The 22,679-nt window shown below is 42.8% G+C and overlaps 1 protein-coding gene across 1 annotated transcript; it reads right to left on the bottom strand.

Moving 5' to 3' along the window:
* Positions 1-1,878: 1,878 nt before the first annotated feature.
* Positions 1,879-20,713, bottom strand: LOC108411387 (protein mono-ADP-ribosyltransferase PARP12-like). Its single transcript, XM_017682928.2, has 12 exons — positions 20,365-20,713; positions 18,455-18,590; positions 15,547-15,934; positions 13,917-13,967; positions 13,543-13,669; positions 11,937-12,102; positions 11,576-11,696; positions 6,527-6,623; positions 6,375-6,447; positions 5,948-6,078; positions 5,019-5,170; positions 1,879-3,090 (listed from the first exon to the last, which is right to left on the bottom strand). The coding sequence occupies exons 1-12, from the start codon at positions 20,622-20,624 to the stop codon at positions 2,546-2,548; spliced, it is 2,247 nt and encodes a 748-aa protein (XP_017538417.1). The 5' UTR covers positions 20,625-20,713; the 3' UTR covers positions 1,879-2,545.
* Between the last annotated feature and the right edge of the window lie 1,966 nt (positions 20,714-22,679).

The raw sequence follows: 22,679 nt of genomic DNA, 5'->3' as shown, positions 1-22,679 counted from the left end.
ACTCCAAAGTGAAGTATGGTGGTGGGAGCATCATGGTATGGGCCTCCTCTCTGAAAACAGACTAGGGCTTTACATCATTAAAGGAAACACGAGTGGAGTTGATGTGATATTAGAGGACAGTTTAGTCTCATGAGCTAAGAAAGAGGTTAAACAACCCAAACATACAGCCAAAATAGCTCGACTGCGTTCGAAAGAAGGTGAATATGCTGACCTGAATCCCATTTAACATTTCACGAGGATCTTGCAATTGCGAGTCCAGCTGAGGGACCTTTGTTATCTCGGGGGAACTGAATATGGTTTGCCAAGAGGGATGGGCCAAAACTGAACCACAGTGCTGCAAAACCGCTAATTACTTCTTATTGCCAACATCAGCTTTGCAATAATGTACTGATGTTATTCATTTGTGGCCTAAATACCTTTTTTTACCCATTACTTTTAAACCTGTCTCAATTGGCCCCTCCCAGTCCTGTCCACGTGCATTTGTTTTGTTTCTTCCCGGCCCTGGCCCCTTGTTTCAAAACCCTGCCCCTGATTGTTACAACCTGTTATTCACCTGTCCCTCGTTACCTCTATTATATTTAAACTCTGTGTTTGTCCTGTTTTTTTTTTTTTTGCTGGTCTTTGTTTGAAGTGTTTGAATTGTTTGATGTATAGTTCTGTGTTTCTGTTTATGTCTGTACCCCGATCTCTCCCTGTTGGCTCCTTGATCCTGGCCTGTTCTGACCTTGAATCTGGATCTACTCCGAATAAATCTGGCTTATCTCCACATATGCGTCCGCCTCCTCTTCGCTCCCCCGCGTTACATCACCACAACCAACCCACATACACCTGTTTAGCTTATTGCAGTTTAACCCCGCCCATTCAGGCTGAAGTTAGGAGTGTTTCAGTCTGGGCTGCTTTTTGAATAAGGTGTAATACAGGTCAGCCAATCAGAACAGAGATCATCAACATATGTAGGTCTTACAGGCTAATAGCCTATTTAACTGTAAGAGATGAAGAAAGATTGAAAAATGGCCATAAGCAGCACAAAAGCAAACATAATAAATAAGCTAAAACACAAGAAAGTAGGATATGAGCTGTTTAAGTGAAGTTAGAATGTCACTTGTTAAAAGGACAGATAAAATAATACTGTTAGGGATGTGTCTAAGCAGTATAAGCATTTTAGGGCCCCTTAACTACAAGGGGCCTTCAAGTATCTACCTAGCTATATTATTATCATATCTGGCCATCTTATGTATTCAATATATTTTCTTCCTATATGCAGGGTTGGGCAGAATGCTTTGAAAAAGGAGCGATGGCTAAATTTTGAATACACCATCCTAAATGTGTTCAGTAAAGCATTCCATTACAATGCGTAAAGAACGAACATTCCGAATGTTGAAAGGCACGTGGGAAACCCAGTTGTTGCAAGTCTGGTTTGAATTTACACTGTCCCTTGCTCTTCCTGACAGTTTTCGTCAAGTAACTCTTTTGTAAATGTTTTACGAAAAATTCTTCCAATGAAGTTACAAAGATTTCAGCATTATTTTCCATCTCACCGCCTGCTTCAGTCCCCTGCTGCTCCCATAATCCCCCTGCCGTCTGATGAACAAAGCAAACAATTCCCACTAACCGTATTCCACTGACAGCATCTTACACTGGCCCATCACATTGATTTATCAGTCTACTCAGGCTTTAGTGTTTGTAAAGAAGTCGTTCTTATTGAGTATGTCTTTACACCGTGCACTTTTTTCTAGAATAAATGGTTAATAAGCAATGCTGCTTCTCTTAAAGGTTCTCAAGGTATTTTCACATTTGATAAGTATTTTAAAAGTGTTTAAAAGTAACTGTCCTAAATAGGATGTCACTTGGTACCCCTTAATACTCAGAAACAGAATATTCAATTCAACTCTTTATTAGAGTTACAAAATTGTTTCAAGCAAAAAAAAAAAGCATCTTTCAAGAACTGGGTAATAGTGCAAATAAAACTTAACGTCTTACATTTTGAGCTTGTGTTGTGAATGTAACTATAACAGATTATGAACAGTTATGGGGCGTAAAGCACGTCAGCATGTCAAAAACGCCTTTATACTGGGTATAATATATTGAAGACACACAGGTGTTCATAATGAATAATGAATAAAGCAGAAATGATGAAAGAGATGATACATAATACCAACACAAAAACACTTTCACTTAATTAACGCTTAATTTGGTACACAAGTCGTTTGGGGAAACTGCACTGTGACGAGTTCAGGTAATGTTCAGCTTGAATAACAAGGCCTTGGTGATCAACGGTATGTAAATAAAGCCCTTCATGTAAACCTGAGTGTGCTGTTCAAAGGCCATTTTTTTGGACAGTGGCGTTTATTTTAGCGACAGTTCCTGACGAGTGCAAACAACAGCATCAAGATTTTGATTCCAGAATAATATCCTGAAGTTTATCAGCAGAGGTGATACATAGAGAAATATTCGGTGCAACTGAAATAGTTTTGTTTTAGATACGAGAATTAAAGTAAACTTTTGCTCATGTTTCAACTTTAACTAGATTGTCTTTGTTCTGCCTTCAGCAGATAATGCAGGAGTTCTCAGATTTGGTACGTTTTGGTGTAGTAGGGGTAGTGTACGTATACGTGGGTGTGCTGTATGATGCTGCTGCAGGTGTGGGTCTGTATGTAGATGCTGCTACAGGTGTGGACTGGTATGTAGATGCTGCTGCAGGTGTGGCTCGGTATGTAGTAGCAGGTGTTGGTGCTCTAGTAACTGTGGCTGATTGAGCTGGCTGGGCATAAGCTGCTCTGTTTACTGCAGCAGAGTTCAGTGGGTAATGATAAGCTGCTGAACTAGAGTAAGTTGCCTCACTGTACTGAATCAGGTACTCAGGATAAATCTGATGCTTCTCAAACACCACAAATATGGACGGGTTGTGGAGGTTATCCACACAGCTGTCATAGAAGACGGTGTCTCCCCCGTCTTTGGAGGGAGGGCGAACGTAGCTGGAGTTGCCGACAGTGTAGTCCCCTGCCAGAATCCGACAAACAAACATGCTTCGAGTTGTGGAGTCTCCAGTGTAGTTGTGGGAGTACTTCGCATCCCTGGCAAAATAACTGCCTGTAACAAAAGAAATGGGATCCATTTAGTTCCTGGAACCCTTACCGTTTATTTGCTGAATGTTATGTTGTTTTTTTTCTCCTTAATATGTTTATCAATACTAATTGAGCTGGGGTGTATAAACTCTTGCATTTGACTGTAAAAATGAAAGATTCAGACCTCAACGCCTGCAAACAACAATCACTGTATCGTTGCTGACTGTACAAAACCTTGTATCTTGAAAAAAGCAACTTTACGGGAAAATGTAAAAAAGCTCTTAACTTTAACTTCAACATAAGCAAAAGTAAATTTTAACGCAGCGGAAAGAGCAAGCGGCATTTCAAATGAGCTAAACAACTAAAAATTCTGACAAAAATAGAGAGACAAGGTTTTGACAGTGATGATGTAGTAACTAGGCCGTGACCAGTATGAACATTTTGTGGATGAAACTAAATTCAAGGGGGCTAAAATTCCCAATATCCAATAATACCCCCAATATTATTTTGTGTTTAACAACCGTTTTAGTCAAACATGACTGATCATCACTGGCCGCTGTCAGACGTGAACTGATTAAGTGATTAAGTGACCCTTATTAGTTATTAAATTTCACCTCTGCATTTAACCCATCTGGGCAGTGAAACACCACATACACACTAGGGGGCAGTGAGCACACTTGCCCGGAGCGGTGGGCAGCCCAATCCGCAGGGCAGTTGGGGGTTAGGTGTCTTGCTCAAGGACACCTCAGTCACGTGCTGTCGGTTCTGGGGATTGAACCGGCGACCTTCCGGTCATGAGGCTGGATCCCTGACCTCCAGCTCACGACTGCCCCCACTGTCACATTCTATTAAGCTCTAATAAACAGGAGAAGCTCACAGCTCTACAATAACATAAATACTGCAGCACTGGGGGGTGGGGCTACCCAGAATTCTTTTCGGGTAATTAAATTTTTTTCCATCCGTTCCATGAAAAAATATGTTTTTTTGTGTTTGTCATGTGATTTATATGCTAAAGATTTACATTTGACGTGTTTTTGTCATTTTAACCCTGATGATGTTTTATGTTGAATTCAGTCTGTACTGCTGTCATAGTGTAACGGGGAGCGAGGAGGCGGGTGCTGAGATTTATTATGAGTCATCGTCGTAACGGTCCAGGGACAGACATGACAGACGAACCAGAATCCAACAGAACAAGCAGAACATCCAACACAGCAGATAACAGTTCAGACAACAGTGCAGACAGAGAGTCAAGCAAGACCAGCAAACACAAGGGGCGAACACAGGGCTTAAATACACAGGGAAAACGAGGGACAGGTGGAAAACAGGTGGAGACAATCAGGGGCGGAGTCATGAAACGAGGGGGGTAACCAAAACAACAACACATGGACAGGACTGGGAGGGGCCAACCGTGATGATACATCATCAGGGTCTATACTACTGTGTAAACTGCACAGCAAAAAGCAGCTAATTGGGCGACATCCCTGTGTTTTGTTCAGTTTTTCGTTGATTTATTTTTCCTCGTTTCTTCTTAGTCTACTTTTTGTTAATGCCGGAAAAAATCACTGTGCTCATAGTTTTTCTTGAAAGCACTGCTGTTCCAACATGTTCATAAATCTCAGAAAAACAAAAGATGATTCATTTGAGCGTTTAAGTGTTGTGGTGTTATTTTTTCGTTAGCTTGCCCACCCTAACAATGTGTTGGATTAATTGATTGCATTTATTAGTGTATTATGGATTGAAGGTGATGGCTTACTGCCACGAATTGTTCCCCTTACTATTTTTGCCTCACTTAAACACAATAGTTGTAAAGAATGAATAATGATGTAATTCATATTGTCATGCTGTAATTTATACTATAACTGCATGCTATCCCACTGTATCACCTGGAAAAGAGAACGCTTCACTACTACCACCAAAATCCTAAAAATATAAGCAGATATTTCAGTAAATGACCTTTCCCGTAGGCTGTGCCATGAGTGCCGCAGATTCTCCAGTCAAAGTTATTGTGGCAGATGGCATCTATGTGTTTGGGGTCTGTTCCATGAAACAGCTTTTTCTCTGGAACAACCCCGCCTGCTTTATTCTTCTTCATGACGTCCTTCTGCCTGTAACAATAATCCAAATTGACAGAGATGCAAAATGCTGGAATGAGCACCTTTTCCTTGGCAATAGCTTTGCAAGCAAGATCAGAACTAATCTTAACGAGGATTTCATGTCATTATTTGCATGCAGAATCCCATAATAAGTTCACAGAGTAAAGCATGATATTGTCAAAGTTCAATTACTGCAATTATAAAGCTACATATTGTGATTGTGATATACCTCGCAATACATCAAAGGGACCAATAGAGTTTTCTTGCATTTTATCTTTACTCCTGGGCTCCACTTACAACATTTGTGTTGTTTTATGCACCAAAAAGAATTTTTCCATTCCAATTGACTATTTTCCAACCTCTCAGCTGTTTTTTTTCAGACAGATATGTAAATGTAAATGAGATCTGTTCTGATTGGCTGCCCTGAATTTTGCCTCATTTAAAAAGCAGCCCAGACACATTTCTTTTAACTTCAAAGTGATTGGGCAGGGATAAACTGCTATAGGCTGAATAGGGGGATCAATGCAAATGAGCTGATTCTCATGACATCAGAAAAACACTGAAGCCCATACAGGCTGTTTTAATAATGTTAAAGGTTTGCCTGCATTAATTTAACTAAAATACACCAACAGAAGGCAATGCACACCGTAAAACACTGTGACTGGTTATGGGGCTCACTTTAGTTTACTGTAATATTAATACTGCAATTGGTAGGGCTGATCTTGCGATAACCATTAACAGACTATATCTATATATAATGCAGGCTTATCACAAAGCAAGAGAACGTACCACTGAAACACTTCCCAGAGGGTTTTGTTTTGAATTCTCTCCATCTGCTGAATGATGAAACCGTGCATAGTGGCACTGAACAGGTTCTGGATCTCCTTGTATTCTGCAGACGTGCTCTGCAGCTGTACTCTCTGTGTGAAGACAGAATAATAATGAGCTTTCTTTTTCAATATAACGACAGGACAGTGGACTTCAAAAGTATTAGTATGATGTCAACTTTACAAATTGAGGCATACAGGTTTCTGTTGCATGGAATATTATATAGAAATACAAAAATACAAATATTATATACATGGGCTTAAATGGAAGACTTCTGAGAGTAACTAAGGCATGATAAATATAAAATAGTACTGAATGAAAAAAAATTTGAGCGCTTTGATGTGTAAAGCATTGAAAAATACTGTAAATCAATAAAACACACAATCACCTTGTAACCAGTCTCGGGTGTCAGTGCCTTATCCCAGTGACTTGGTAGAGTTTTGAAACTGATCTGCCTCTTGCTGAGAACAAAAACAGAATGTTTACCAGTGTTTTGCATCACAAACACTCTTTAAATACGTGGAAGCCTTTTCTTGTTACCTCGTTCTTATTGTTTGTGCATCCGCTGCTGACACAAATTCAGGCCGACGCCTCACCAGCTTTTTTGTCCCATAGCGCTTGTTGGTCTGTATCATATCTGAGGAGGAAGACACTTGATGTTACTTGTAAACATAAGTGTGTCAACTATTATAAGATGTTTAGTGATGAAAATTCTCGACCGAAACCAAAGCCAAAACTGAAAGTTAGTATTGGGAAAGGGAACTGAGATAACTAGAGGACTCATTATTTTTAACAAATAATATTAAACGAATAATTGTATTTAAATATATAACACTAAATTCAAACCCAATTCCAAAGGAGTTGGGACAGTATGATTGGGAATGCCCGAAGGCATCTGCAGCTGTTATCATAGCAGAGTGACTCCACTATAATGATGGAAAACATCTCATTTTTAACATGTAGAGCCCATGGATGTGGCTTTGGACCTCCTGCCTAGCAGTCTGAGGCTTCTCCAGCAGCACACAAGTAGTTTCGGTGTTCGTTAATAAAAGTAGAAACAGCCATAAACTCAGAAGGATCTAATAAATGCAAACAAAGTAACATCCACAGTAAGAGCAAGGCTACGTATGTATGAATGTAGCTGCAGCGTGACTGAGCGTTTTACTATTTATCTGCTGCTGCTCAAACCATATGAATGCATCGGGTCTGCAGGAGAGTGAAGGAAACAACAATGCTTTTAATTTAATATTACAGCTATTTCAGTTTCAGCAAAAATGTTCTGCCTTTTTTCTCTTTCTGCCAAAAAACGAAAGTGCCACTTTTGACCATTTTCAAATGAAAATTTCCAGCAGCTAAAATGTAATACAGTGCAGTGCCAATGGTGAATCATGACTGGACATTTTTATTAGTTTAGGCTTAAACCTGGAACTGGTCCCTAATTGTTCCTGAAGCATTGCACATGCATCTATGACTGTTCACCTCACATACAGACACATGGGACATAAGTGAAGACATAACTGATTAATTCTTAACGAACATTGGCTGCTGGAGAGAACATCAAACACAGGAATACGCCATAGTGCAAGCGCTTTATGAATATGCTTTACAGTATAATAAATGATGAATGTTTAGGTGAAGAAAAAACTATGCAAGACAGTGAATTTTACTGTGAGCCACAGTATTTATTATTCAAATCAGGTACTGATTTGCATGCCACAAAATGATATAATCCAGTATGTAACAGCAGATATACAGCATCATGTAAACAGTCCATGTCCATGCGTCTTGCTTCAGCTAGGTCCCCCCCTCTCTATCTAACCCCAGTCTTGTTCTGAGATGGTTCTCGAAACGCAGCCGTGCTAGTTAAACATGTTGTGTGATGCAGGCAGATATCACGGCTCTACAAAAAGCCACCTCTCTGATATCAAGTACATTTTAGCGCATTCTTACACCACAGCGCCGGTCTCGGGAAAAACACGAGTAAACCATGTCTCAGCTCTCATCGGGTCATTTCAAGCCGCCCCAGGCAAAACGGCTTCAGAGAAGGCAAAAGGGCTGGAGGGCAAAGCTCAGCTGAGCATCAAACTCTCAGACAGTAAAGTTTGAGTAACATTCGCAATTCTGTTCTTTCTTTCTAGATTACCACAGTTTTGTGGCTAAATTAAAGATCCATCCATCCATCCATCCATCCATCATCTTCCGCTTCTCTGGGGTTCGGGTCGCGGGGGCAGCATCCTGAGCAATGAAGCCCAGACCTCCCTTTCCCCAGCCACTTCCACTAGCTCCCTGGGAGGGATTCCGAGGCGCTCCCAGGCCAGCTGGGCGATATAGTCACGCCAGCGTGTCCTGGGTCTTCCCCGGGGTCTCCTCCCCGGTGGACTTGCCTGTGACACCTCCCAAGGGAGGCGTCCAGGAGGCATCCTAACAAGATGCCCGAACCACCTCAACTGGCTCCTCTCGACGTGAAGAAGCAGCGGCTCTACTCCGAGTCCCTCTCGGATGACCGAACTTCTCACCCTATCTCTAAGGGAGAGTCCAGCCACCCTGCGGAGGAAACTCATTTCAGCCGCTTGTATTCGCGATCTCGTTCTTTCGGTCATTACCCAAAGCTCATGACCATAGGTGAGGGTGGGAACATAGATCGACCAGTAAATCGAGAGCCTTGCCTTATGGCTCAGCTCTTTCTTTACCACAACAGACCGGTAAAGAGCCCGCATCACTGCTGACCCAGCACCAATCCGCCTGTCAATCTCCCGCTCCCTTGTACCATCACTCGTGAACAAGACCCCGAGATACTTAAACTCCTCCACTTGAGGCAAGAGCTCATCCCCGACCCAGAGAGGGCTCTCCACCCTTTCCCGCGTGAGAACCATGGCCTCGGATTTGGAGGTACTGATCCTCATCCCGGCCGCTTCACACTCGGCTGCAAACCGATCCAGTGAAAGCTGAAGTTCGCGGCCTGATGTCCCCAATAGGACCACATCATCTGCGAACAGCAGCGATGTGACCCTGAGGTCACCAAACCGGACACCCTCCATCCCCTGACTGCGCCTAGAAATTCTATCCATAAAAATTATGAATAGAATCGGTGACAAAGGGCAGCCCTGACGGAGTCCAACTCTCACTGGGAAAAAGTCTGACTTACTGCCGGCCATGCGAACCAAGCTCCTGCTTTGTTTGTACAGGGCCTGAATGGCTCGTAGCAAAGAGCCATGTACCCCGTACTCCCGAAGCACCTCCCACAGAATACCCCGGGGAACACAGTCGAATGCCTTCTCCAAATCCACAAAGCACATGTGGACTGGTTGGGCAAACTCCCATGAACCCTCGAGAATCCTGGAGAGGGTAAAGAGTTGGTCCAGTGTTCCACGACCAGGGCGGAACCCGCACTGCTCCTCCTGGATCCGAGGTTCGACTATAAGCCGGACTCTCTTCTCCAGTACCCTTGCATAGACCTTACCAGGGAGGCTGAGGAGTGTGATTCCCCTGTAGTTGGAACACACCCTCCGGTCCCCCTTTTTAAAAAGAGGCACCACCACCCCAGTCTGCCAATCAAGTGGCACCACCCCCGATGTCCACGCAATGTTGAAAAGGCGTGTCAGCCAAGACAGCCCCACAACATCCAGAGCCTTGAGGAACTCGGGACGGATCTCATCCACCCCTGCAGCCCTGCCGCCAAGGAGCTTTTTAACTACCTTAGCGACTTCGGCCTCAGTAATGGACAAGCCTATTCCCGTGTCCCCAGACTCTGCCTCCTCACTGGAGAACGTGTCGGTGGGATTGAGAAGGTCCTCAAAGTATTCCTTCCACCGCCCAATGACGTCTTCAGTCGAAGTCAGCAGCACACCATCTCCACTATATACAGTGCTAGTGGCACACTGCTTTCCCCTTCTGAGTCGCCTGACGGTTTGCCAGAATCTTTTCGGAGCCGACTTAAAGTCACTTTCCAAGGCCTCACCGAACTCTTCCCACACCCGGGTTTTTGCCTTGGCAACGACTGAACCTGCAGATCGCTTGGCCTGTCGATACCTGCCAGCTGCCTCTGGTGTCCTACAGGCCAACCATGTCCGGTAGGACTCCTTCTTCAGCTTGACGGCATCTCTCACCTGGGGTGTCCACCACCGGGTTCGAGGATTACCGCCCCGACAGGCACCAACTACCTTGCGACCACAGCTACAGTCAGCCGCTTCAACAATGGAGGAGCGGAACATGGCCCATTCTGAGTCAATGTCCCCCACCTCCCCCGATATCTGGTCAAAGTTCTGACGGAGGTGTGAGTTGAAGATCAATCTGACAGGTTCTTCTGCCAGACGTTCCCAGCAAACCCTCACTATACGTTTGGGTTTGCCTGGTCTGACTGGCATCTTCCCCCACCACCTGATCCAACTCACCACCAGGTGGTGATCAGTTGACAGCTCAGCTCCTCTCTTTACCCGAGTGTCCAGTACACATGGCCGCAAGTCCGCTGACACGACTACAAAGTCAATCATTGAACTGCGGCCTAGGGTGTCCTGGTGCCATGTGCACTTATGGACATCCTTGTGTTCAAACATGGTGTTCGTGATGGACAAACTGTGGTTTGCACAGAAGTCCAAAAACTGAACACCACTCGGGTTCAGATCAGAGAGGCCATTCCTCCCAATCACACCCCTCCAGGTCTTACTGTCATTGCCCACGTGAGCGTTGAAGTCCCCCAGTAGGACAATCGAGTCTCCAGGAGGAGCACTTTCAAGCACCCCTTCCAAGGACTCTATGAAGGCTGGGTATTCTGAACTGCTGTTCGGTGCATAAGCACAGACAACAGTCAGGACCCGTTCCCCAACCCGAAGGCGTAGGGAAGCTACCCTCTCGTCCACCGGGGAAAACCCCAACATACAGGCGCCGAGTCGAGGGGCTATGAGAAAGCCCACACCTGCCCGCCGCCTCTCACCATGGGCAACTCCAGAAAAGAAAAAAGTTCAGCCCCTCTCAAGGAGATTGGACCCAGAGCCCAAGCTGTGTGTTGAGGTGAGCCCGACTATATCTAGCCGGTATCTCTCGACCTCGCGCACCAACTCAGGCTCCTTCCCCGCCAGTGAGGTAACGTTCCAAGTTCCAAAAGCCAGTTTCAGCAACCGAGGATCAGAACGCCAAGGCCCACGCCTTCGGACACTGCCCGATCCACAATGCACCGCACCCCTACTACTGCCCCTCCCATCGGTGGTGGGTCGATGGGAGGGTAAATTAAAGATATTAAACAATAATCTACAACCGCAGCTTCCACTGAACTGAGCCTTATTATGTTCTTTCATTTAACGAAGATTAAGACTTTTCTCCCAGGTCCACTTCAGTGCGATGAACTACTGGAAAAACTGGTAAAGTTAAAGGAACCACTTAACTGTTTACCACATTTCTCACCTGCATACCTGCATAGGCCTTAATTAAGAAACTTTATCCAGCCAATCAAAGATTCCATTAGCTGGACTAGACATGCCAGACTGTGGCTGGAACCAGACCAGCCAAGACGGCAGATCTCAAGGGCCAGGTTTGGTGACCTCTGTTAAATGTGTGAAGAGCATTGAAATTCATATAAACAATGCTAAGTGGTACCTTGGAAGCTGAATATATAGGATTGTGAACCGGCAGTGAACTCCACAGCTGCTTTGCTGTCCTGTGTAAATTTCTGCTCAAGTTCTTCACTGGTGATAGAAGCTGTATTGTGGCCTCCAGTCTGAAGGACAAAGATATGACAGAGCACATCAACCCACAACAACTGCTAGCTCTCTCCACTCCTGGAATTGCTAGACAGAAGTAAACTTCAGGATCATCTTCTTTAACTACAGATATCCTCCACATTCCCAGCGAAAATAGTGTTTGTTTAATGAATTACTAAGAAACATGATCCAGTTATTATATCCATATCTCTGTTTATCAGTAAAACCCACTTACATCGGCCAAGTTTATTACTTACTGCAGATGCATACTGGATCCAGTTGCCAAACTCATCCTCCCAGTACCAGGTCCAGGTGGTGGTGAGGATGAAGTTAGGTTGGACCACTGAGGACAACGTAGAGAGACGCCGCACAGGGTTAGATCCACGGGTCATCGTATCGAAGTACACGGGATCAAAGCCAGAGCTTTAACAGATAATAGATTTAAAAGGTCAAAACAGTTTACCTGAGTATCTTCACGTGGTCTTGGTCTCTAATATTGTTTACAGCTTTAAGGCAGAGCTGAAAAGTTTTGTTTTTGGGTCACAAACTACAACTTTGAACAAGAAAACAAATGCATACCAATGTACTTTACACTTCGTTTGCCTTAAGAAACTATCTGAGTGTATCTAACAAAAGGCAGCCTCAGGTTTCTTTTATACAGTGATGGAAAACATGCTGGCATACAGAAGGTTCAGATTCCACATGCTGACATACAGAAGGTTCAGATTCCACATGCTGGCATACAGAAGGTTCAGATTCCACATGCTGGCATACAGAAGGTTCAGATTCCACATGCTGGCATACAGAAGGTTCAGATTCCACATGCTGGCATACAGAAGGTTCAGATTCCACATGCTGGCATACAGAAGGTTCAGATTCCACATACTGGCATACAGAAGGTTCAGATTCCACATACTGGCATACAGAAGGTTCAGATTCCACATGCTGGCATACAGAAGGTTCAGATTCCATATGCTGGCATACAGAAGGTTCAGATTCCATATGCTGGCATACAGAAGGTTCAGATTCCACATGCTGGCATACAGAAGGTTCAGATTCCACATACTGGCATACAGAAGGTTCAGATTCCACATGCTGGCATACAGAAGGTTCAGATTCCACATGCTGGCATACAGAAGGTTCAGATTCCACATGCTGGCATATAGAAGGTTCAGATTCCATATGCTGGCATACAGAAGGTTCAGATTCCACATGCTGGCATACAGAAGGTTCAGATTCCACATGCTGGCATACAGAAGGTTCAGACTCCATATGCTGGCATACAGAAGGTTCAGATTCCACATGCTGGCATATAGAAGGTTCAGACTCCACATGCTGGCATACAGATGGTTCAGATTCCACATACTGGCATACAGAAGGTTCAGATTCCACATACTGGCATACAGAAGGTTCAGATTCCACATGCTGGCATACAGAAGGTTCAGATTCCACATGCTGGCATATAGAAGGTTCAGACTCCATATGCTGGCATACAGAAGGTTCAGATTCCACATGCTGGCATACAGAAGGTTCAGACTCCATATGCTGGCATACAGAAGGTTCAGATTCTACATGCTGGCATATAGAAGGTTCAGACTCCATATGCTGGCATACAGTATTTTACTGTGCAACATGGCACAATTTGATAAGAGGATATAGCCAAATGCATTCTCTGAATGTATTGCTCGTGACTCATTAGAAAAGACAAAATCTAGTTAGTATGTCCAATATTTGTTATTATGAGACTGTTGAAAGTATATTATAAGAATATTCAACCTGTAATGTAACTGAAGTTGCCTTATTACGTTGGTAGAACCTTTATTCTAACTCAGGGTTTAAACAGTCCATCGTAAAGCGTCCTACCTGTATGTGTTGGCTGGGTTACAGTAATCTTTCTCTATTGCCTCATTATTAGGAAGGGCCACCCACGCAGCTCCGTTTTTAACCTCCCATTTATAGGGAAGTTTGGAGTGCTCTTTCATGCACCTGTCTGCAGGAAAGAAAGTTACAGGAAAGAAAACAGTGTCATCTGTTCAACTCAACGTTTCGAGGAGGTTCAATTCTTGTTCAATGTTCAATTCAAGGACCTTGCTTCCTAGTGCAAAGTGTGTACAGAGAATATTTGGGGCACTATTATCGTAATAAGGAGTATCATTAGGAAAACACACACACACACACACACACACACACACACACACACACACACACACACACACACACCTGCCTTCCTGCCTTACCGCCATTCTTGCAGCTTCCTTTGACAAAGTACATGCAGATTTCAGTTTTTTCTGAGGGAACAAAACAAAGAAAAGAGAAAGAAAAAAAAAATGTTAATCAATAAAACTGGACGGCCTATTATAATCACATCAAATGGCATATATGGTTCGCTGACTATGACAGATCCAGGATATCCTCGAACGAAAGCTAACATCCTGAACTTCAACTTTACGAGTACTGTTTCATCTACAGGCATATGCAAAAGTTTGGGTACCACAGTGAAATAACATGTTTTGTTGATTTTATAAATAAAACCAAGTTAATACACCCAGAGAAAACACTTCTGCACAATTACTGTTCATTTGCTAAACTTATTATAATAGGAAAACATAAAACATCAAATCTGGCCTGAGATAAAACGGGGGAACATACATTTTATGTCCTCTGATATGTTATATATATATAACATGTTTTTTATTTTCACTCTGAAAACCTACAGAACAGAAAATTTGACTAGGGGTTTTCAAACCTCAAACTCTTAAACCAACATCCCGTCATACAGACTCAGACCTGTAGCATTCCTGCATTACTGGCCACATAATTGCTTGATCAAAGTATTGTTGAGATCAATCAAGTCCCACACAGAGCTCTTGTAAGGTAGAGATAGCATATCTACACTGGCTGATACAGACCTGGGGCCTCTCATTATTACATATTAATAAACCCAAGGATTTACATTTACAGCACTTGGCTGACGCTCTGATCCAGAGCGACTTACAGTTTGATCATTTTTACACAGGAAGGCGAAGGTGGTGTTAGGAGTCTTGCCCAAGGACTCCTATTGGTATAGTGTAGGGTGTTTACCCAGGTGGGGGATTGAACCCCAGTCTACAGCGTAGAAGGCAGAGGTGTTACCCACTACACTATCCAACCAACTTAGTGTTATTAATGTGAATTAGTGGTTATAAGCATACTGAATGAGGTCACATTTGTTTTAACTAGAGGTGTGAATGGCGCAAAATCCAATTCCGAAGATTTTTTTCTCAAAACACGAAGCAATCAGCTGATTTATTGTAATTCTGGCAGATCTGTGTTGACATGAGTCAGGCAAGCATAATTATGCAAGACTCACTGTGTTAAAAGACTTTTCACCTCTAACTTTCAATGTAGCACTTTTTTTCTGAATGACTTGTAAAACAGAGATTACAGGGGAAAAGTGCATCGTTTAATGGTTACGATCTGAAGATGCTTAATATGGTCATGAACAAGGTAAAAAAGATCCATTTTGATTTCAGATTGACTTCAATTTCAGCTTGTAATGCAGTTTATCATCTCATGCAATTTCAAAATATAACACAATTAATACAACAAACACAGACTAAGACTTTATCCTATATTATGCTCAGTCATGCTGAAGAGTTTACAGTTGACTTAATTTCTTAAGCCCAAGTCACAAATCATTTTTTGTTGTTCCCAAAATATTTGAAATACTTAAAATACTTACAAACTTTGGTCTTCTATTTCATAATATTACACATTATTAATATGACGTGTGTTGACGACGTGACATTCTTCTTCTGACATTAAAACCCGAGTGTCAGTGATGGCTGTGATCAACACTCACTTCTAAGGAAGAGACTGTAACTTTACCTGCTGATGAATGAGGAGCTCTGGAGCTTGAGCTTGACCTGGCCCCCTGCCCGGTGCTAATATTAGTAATATTAATATTAGCTGATGTCTGCTGTGGTGGTTTGAAGCCTTTATTGGCTCTCGGGCCATTCTGCTGAGGCAATCTGACTTTGCCGTATAGCCTTAAGGCCTCAATGTTTGTATAGATGGTTTTCATAGACCCCAGGAGCTCATGAGGGATGCCCCTCTCCTGCAGCGTTCTCAGCGGGTGGGGCTCATAGAAATCATGTGCCCGTGGACACTGGCAAGGGCCCCTGAGGTACTTCTCACAGATGTGCAGCCTTTTACAGCTCTCTCCATCCTGGCATCGCCCGTATGGACCCGTACCGTTGTTGTAGGAATGGCACACCTGAGAGACAAACCAAGTGTTTTAGTAAAGAATCTGTTGTTCATCTTCAGCCACTGATAAATGACATCACACACTAATCAGGGCAATTAATGACTAGCCTTTCATAGTCACTGGTATAACACAACCTGGTGTCTCCAAAATAGCAAACAGCAGCTTTACTTTTTATGTTCTTGGTTAATGTAATGAGATTTTATTTCAAATAAGAAAAGTGGGCCTCTTCTTTCGATCAATTCATCAATAATGTTCACACAGCATGCGCACAGCTGGAGTTCTGCAAGACTTCAGAATAAAAATAGAAAAAGGTTACGGAGACTTCACAGAAAATCTGGCATTTTTTCATTTAATCCTGCAAATAAACAACAGGCCATTTCAGAACTATGATCAAAAATCAAACATTAAAACAAAGAAAAGAGAAATAATAAGAAACGTTCATGACTCTGAACTGTTTCTAGGTGAGGCAAATCTGCAAGTTCACCCTGTTAAGGCCTTTAAAGAAAAGTTCAGGTTTTTTGAGTCTTATTCTTTCTTTTGAAGCTTGTGTTCAGAGGCTCATGTCACTGTTAGTGAGCTCAGCTCCAGTGAATGCTGTCGTTAAAGTAAAAGAAGAAAAGACATTAAGAAGCTCAGAAATTCATATGAATGCCTCAAACACTGTTCACTCAAACTGCAGTGCTAATAATATAATTTGTAATAAAACATTTTGTATTAAAATGCAAAAAAAGAAGCATTTTCATTAGTAGTCCCTGACCACAAGTAGGGGGAGCTGTAGTTATGGATGAATTTATAAAATTCAAAAGTACAAGTACATATTTAGATACCGAGTCTATCACACTGATTAACCTACTTACAATTAAGTGGTAGTTAGTTTAAATGAGTGCAATGTACCTTAACAGTTAAATCTATAAAATCTAGCCGGTTTAAATGAAGCGCAATAGCTGGCTATGCTATATTATTTAACCCCCCAGGCTTTTGACATACTAAGGGTTATTATTCAGCACCTACAGGGACATCAGTGCAAACTGGCTGAGCTACTTCCTATAGAAGTGTGTAATAAAGCTTTGGGCTGAATGTGGGCTCTGGCCGTCTGTACTGTTTTTGTGTTGCTCCACATTTTAAGCCTTTCAACAATATTTTATATACTCAGTACAAAAGCCCTCCGTCCAATCGACATGCTCCGCAAAAAACACAGCTCTGTCTACAGACAACATCAAATGAAGTGGTTTTCTTCTAAATAATAGTCTCGCTTGTCTAAGTCTTCACCTGTTCTGGGGAAGCGGATGTGACTGCATGTGTGGAAATGGTCTGAAATTAGACAGCGTACGTCTGGTGGGAATATACACCAAAGTGGAGTGTATAAAGTGACAGATGGCTTCGTGTCTCACTGTCTCGCAGCGTCAGTAACACTTCTCGTTTGTTCATTAATGTGGAAGTGCACTCTTGGCTTATGTCACATCAGCAGGTATCAGAGTGGATTTTATGAGCATGAGCATATGAGCATGAATGGGTACTGATACATCTCGAGTTGTCGTTTATATAATTTAATCAAAAAGCAGCTACCTGTTGATTATTGATGCCCAAAAAACCCTCATTTTTGACATAATCTGAATAATCTGTCTTTAACATTGTGAGTTTACATTTGATGATGAATGGACCAATAAAAACGATCCAGAATTGGTTAAAGTACATTCTCTTTAACTTACAGTTCACCATGTTTTCTCCTCATGTAAACTTATTCATTCGGAGATACAAGGTCTCAGTCTGACAGCAAAAACACGTAAGCTGTAGAGCTGCCAATGAAAGAAATTATTAACAGCTATTTTTTTAAATGTATTTTCTTAGTTTGACCCTTCAAAACATCGGTAGCAATGTAGGCTGAAGCACAGCTTGAGTGTCGCCCTCTTAAACAGCTTTTCCATGATCCATTGATGGCTCTCTTGATAAAACCAGTTACTTCCACCTACAATGCTGTGAATTTGTTTATCATTCAAGTCCGTCTAGTGTAAAGTTTCATCAACTATTGTCTGTATGTTGTTCATTGATTGTAACATGCAGACACTGTTGCTCTCAGTGGATGTCGGTGAAAACTGTGTTCGCTCTATTTCCACGTTCAGGTTCAGATAAAACCCCACTTACACAATGAAAATAAAATGTTATTGAATTACTGAGGGTAGTAAATACATTCTGAAACTTTTCCCCCACTTCTATAGTTATAATAAAATAATATATAATTAAATAGGGGAAAGCATCTTTTTGAGTAAAATAAGACGTGGAATTACAGCCTTTATAAGTTGTAATCATTCTTGCCCAGTTTTCCAAAAGAATCTTACCTTGAAGCAGTGAAAAGATCATCTTAATTGGTGGAGAGAGTGTTCAGAGTGATGCTCACTCTACCATTTAAGCAACCTTATTTGTGCTATGATGCTTTTAGAAAACCCAGCCCTAATCAGCTGTCCTGGACGCATCTTATGCAGCATGTATGTAATTATGAGCAGAAGCAAAATGAAGTAGTATGATGATTACAGCAGGTAGGAGACTGTTGTCACTCTGAAGCAGAAGTAAACAGAGCTCTCTTCTGTCCAGCAGGTTTAGTCCATGACTGTGCAGGACTCCAATATTCTGTGCCGTGTTCAAGTCATGGGAAAAGCGACATCCTCGTCTGCAGAGGGGCAAAAGAAGTTTCTTTTAGGGCCTGACACAGATATTCAGCAATTAAGCCTTAAGCTGAAGAAAACAGAATGTGTGGGTCAAACAAAACACATGATGTGCAAACATTTCACTCGGACAGATGATTTTGAAATAGAGAATTTACAGCATTTCCTCAAACAGAAACATGGACAATGCTAACTTGTCTAAATGTGACTAAATTAAGAGAAGTCCTTGGTATGATCAGTGAGGGGATCCGGTGACTCTTATGCTCCTGAGGATAATGAATGAATGAATGAATGAATGAATGAATCCCTTTATTGTCACTAGTCACAAGTACCAGCGAAATTAGCCATCAACCCGTCCGTACACACAATATGAGAAGGGGGGGGGCGGGCAGGACAGGAAGACAGGGATGAGGAAAAGTACAGAATACATGGGGAAAGGAGAGGAGATAACCCCCCCCCCCCAGGCTTCCTAAGGGAGTTCGGTCTGGGAACAGAAGAAAAACACCTCAGCAACATCGGCACATAATAAGTACACATTACAGCATGAAGACCAGGACTTGCAACGGGGAAGGGTGAGTTACGTAGAGCTACATGACAATATAAGCAATAAGACACGCCTTCAGCTTACACAGATGCTTAAACGTTAGAATCTGACATATAGTTAACGACCTAATACTGGAGAGAGCGCTGCCCACTAAACACGTTGCAGAGCACCGAGTTAGATGTGTTGTTGTTGCTGTTTTCATGAACCTCACGATGTGTCTCAAAGCATTTATCGCCTTCTTTTGTTAATATTTACTCAACCCAACACACCCACGTCGCATTTTGCTGGATGCAGCATAAAACAATTGTGAAATCAAACTGTGGAAAATGCTGCACTACTACTTCCATATTCTCAATGCTGCTCTTCTGTTTCCGGCTTTTCGGAGGGTAACACTCACTTCAGCTCCACATCGCTCCTGTAGAGGACTCCTGAATAAACACTGAAACTTCCTGCAGAGGAATAAACACCGAAACTTCAGCTGCTGCTGTCTCACAGATTGGGCGGTCGTTATGACCATGTTTTATATTTATTAAGCGATTAAATGATACTTTTTTAATCCCACCTCCGCATTTAACTCATCCTTGCCGTGAAACACCACATACACCCTAGTGAACACACACACACACACACACTAGGGGGCAGTGAGCACACTTGCCCGGAGCGGTGGGCAGCCGTATCCACAGCGCCTGGGGAGCAATTGGGGGTCAGGCGTCTTGCTCAAGGACACCTCAGTCATAGATGGTCGACACTGGGGATCGAACCAGCGACCTTCTGGTCAGTTCCCTAACCTCATCATGGTAAATCATATCACAATACTTTTTTCTGAACATGTCGTGGACTTAGAGACCACTGAATAACTACGACTCACTAATAGTGAGCATTATTCGGCCTGTTCTCCTGGATTTAGTGCCATGCAGATTGTAAAACACTGAATAAAAAGTGCAGGTGAAGGATTATTATTATTATTATTATCATTATTATTACTGTAGAGTTATTTAGAAATGGCACTACAGGTTCTATCCGGCTTATTAAATCTAGGATAGGCTAAACCTGTGCCTGCGGTGTATCGTGAAAATGTACTGAAGTATTGAGACACACTACCACAGAAGGCACAGCTGGCCGCAGTCACGCTGGACATGAAGAGACCACGGGTCAGCCAGCCTCGCCTTCACCGAACGGGCCAGTGACCGGGCTGGGCTGCAGGACACACCGAGCACTGACCTCGGCTTTCTTACCTTCCTCTGCCGAACTGACAGTCACCCAACAGGAAGAATTTACACAGGTGTAAATTCGCGCAGCCGCTGCAGCTCCTCGCCCGACACAGTTTAACGGGGCTTCTGGCGATCACGGTGTCCTGTCCGTTCAGCAGAACCACGGCGAAAGACTCGCTGTCCTCTATAAGGCGCTCCACTCCGCCCAGCAGAGCCAGCAGCTCCTCGTAGCCCACAGCTCCGCTCCGAGCGCACACAAACTTCAGACACGCCGCCTCCGTCATGCTGAAGCTCGGGCAGGTCTGACGGCTCCAGCTCCAGGTCCAGATCCCGGCCTGGAGGCTCTGCTGACGAAAGGAAAACGAAACTAGCAACCAGACTGGCGGAGGAACACAGCGGCGGTGGTTGCCATGTTGGGGAAAAATCATTTCCGAGGAAAACAGAATTATGTTGTTGTTGTTGTTTATTTTTCTTGTAACATTTTTTATTTGGCAGAAGGATCAATATCATGGTCGAGGATCAATACTCAAAGCCAAATAGGATCACAATATTAAGCAATATTAAAATGAAGCTGCAGTTACATAAAACTGACAACAGTGGTCTCTCCACCCTCCAGCCCCTCTCTCCAGTCACAGCTGCTCCATTTCTTACTGCTATTAATCCACGAAAAACTACAGGTGAAGATGGGCTGGACCCTTACCTGCTGCGGCTAGCAGCCCCAGTTATTTCAGAATACATAACATTTTTAATAATCTCTCTGTTTCATCAGGCAGAATTCCCAGGACCTGGAAAACAGCTCATGTCACTCCCCTGCATAAAGGAGGTGAGGCAGCAGGTGTAAATCACTACAGGCCAATCTCAAGAGTCTCCTGTTTAGCTGTCAGTCTGGCTTTAGAGAAAGACACAGCACCATCTCTGCTACCACGCTGGTTTTAAATGATCTCTACACGGCCAAAGACAGGAAGAAGCATTGCGCTGCCGTTTTTATTGATCTATCAAAAACGTTCGATACGGTTGATCAGACTCTTCTTCTGAGGAGCTTACAAAAGATTGGCTTTGATGCAAATGCACTAAAATGAACCCAAAATACTTTTCGGACAGACAACAATGCGTAGCCCCGAGGAAATACACATCAGATTTCTAGAATATATCCAAAGGAGTACCACAAGGTTCAATTTTGGGCCCAGTTCTATTCAATATATGTTAATGAACTTGCTGCCTCTGCCTCAGACTCTGTTTATGCTGCAATAAGAACACTGCAGTGCTCATTTAATGCTCTACAGGTTGCTTTGTGTAAACACAAACTGGTTTTAAATGCTAAGAAAAGTAAGTTCTTGCTGTTTTCCAGATCAACTAATACAGATTTTAGTTCTGTAAATATCACTACCCTGATACCTCGGCATGTGGCTGGAGGACAAACTCACTTTTAAGCCCCATGTTAATAAATTTAATTGGTTAGCAAATGTAGGCAGAAGCTCGGTCACCTATATAGAAATATCACTATATATTATGACCATATTTTATATTTATTAAGTGATTAAATGACACTTTTTTAATCCCACCTCTGCATTTAACCCATCCGTGCAGTGAAACACCACATACACACTAGTGAACACACACACTAGGGGGCAGTGAGCACACTTGGCCGGAGCAGTGGACAGCCCTATCCTGGGGGGCAGTTGGGGGTTAGGTGCTCAGTTACGTATGTAGAAATCAGTCGTTTCCCCCTGTAAGCTAGAAAAAGAATAGCTGTAATTTACAGACATGGCTCTGCCAGCTCCCTCAAACCACTGGAGTCCATCACTCAGCACTAAGGTTCATCACTGGAGACCCTCATAACACCCATCACTGCAGACTGGATGAGGAGGCTGGGTGGCCCTCACTGGCTACACGGCGGGAAACACACTGGTTTATTCTCATGTATAAACCGCTGTCCGGCGTCTGCCAGAATATATTATCTCCATGATATCTGTAAATATTGGGTTTATCAGACTCGATCCAGTGGCCGGATCACATGCCAGGTACCGAGTGTTTTTACTGAACTGGGGAAATCTGCGTTTAGTTCCAGCACCAGTGAACTGGACCCTCACTACAGGAACCACTAAAGCTCAGCTCGCTGGGTCAGTCGGTCACTTTAAACTTCTACTCTCTAACCACCTCCACTCTACCTGACACTGTTTTACCTGAATTTATACCATTTTTATGTTATTTTCATTATTTTATAATCTATTTGTTATCTTATCCATTATTATTCATATTCTTATTCTTATTTTAATTATTATTGTTTTACTCATATTTGTCATTTTAATAAATTAGTTTTTTTTTATCTTATCTTCTTC

The sequence above is a fragment of the Pygocentrus nattereri genome, chromosome 11, assembly GCF_015220715.1.
Source record: "Pygocentrus nattereri isolate fPygNat1 chromosome 11, fPygNat1.pri, whole genome shotgun sequence".
Classification (NCBI taxonomy): Eukaryota; Metazoa; Chordata; class Actinopteri; order Characiformes; family Serrasalmidae; genus Pygocentrus; species Pygocentrus nattereri.
The sequence above is the reverse complement of the archived record's forward strand: the minus strand, read 5'-3'. Positions and strand labels throughout refer to the sequence as shown.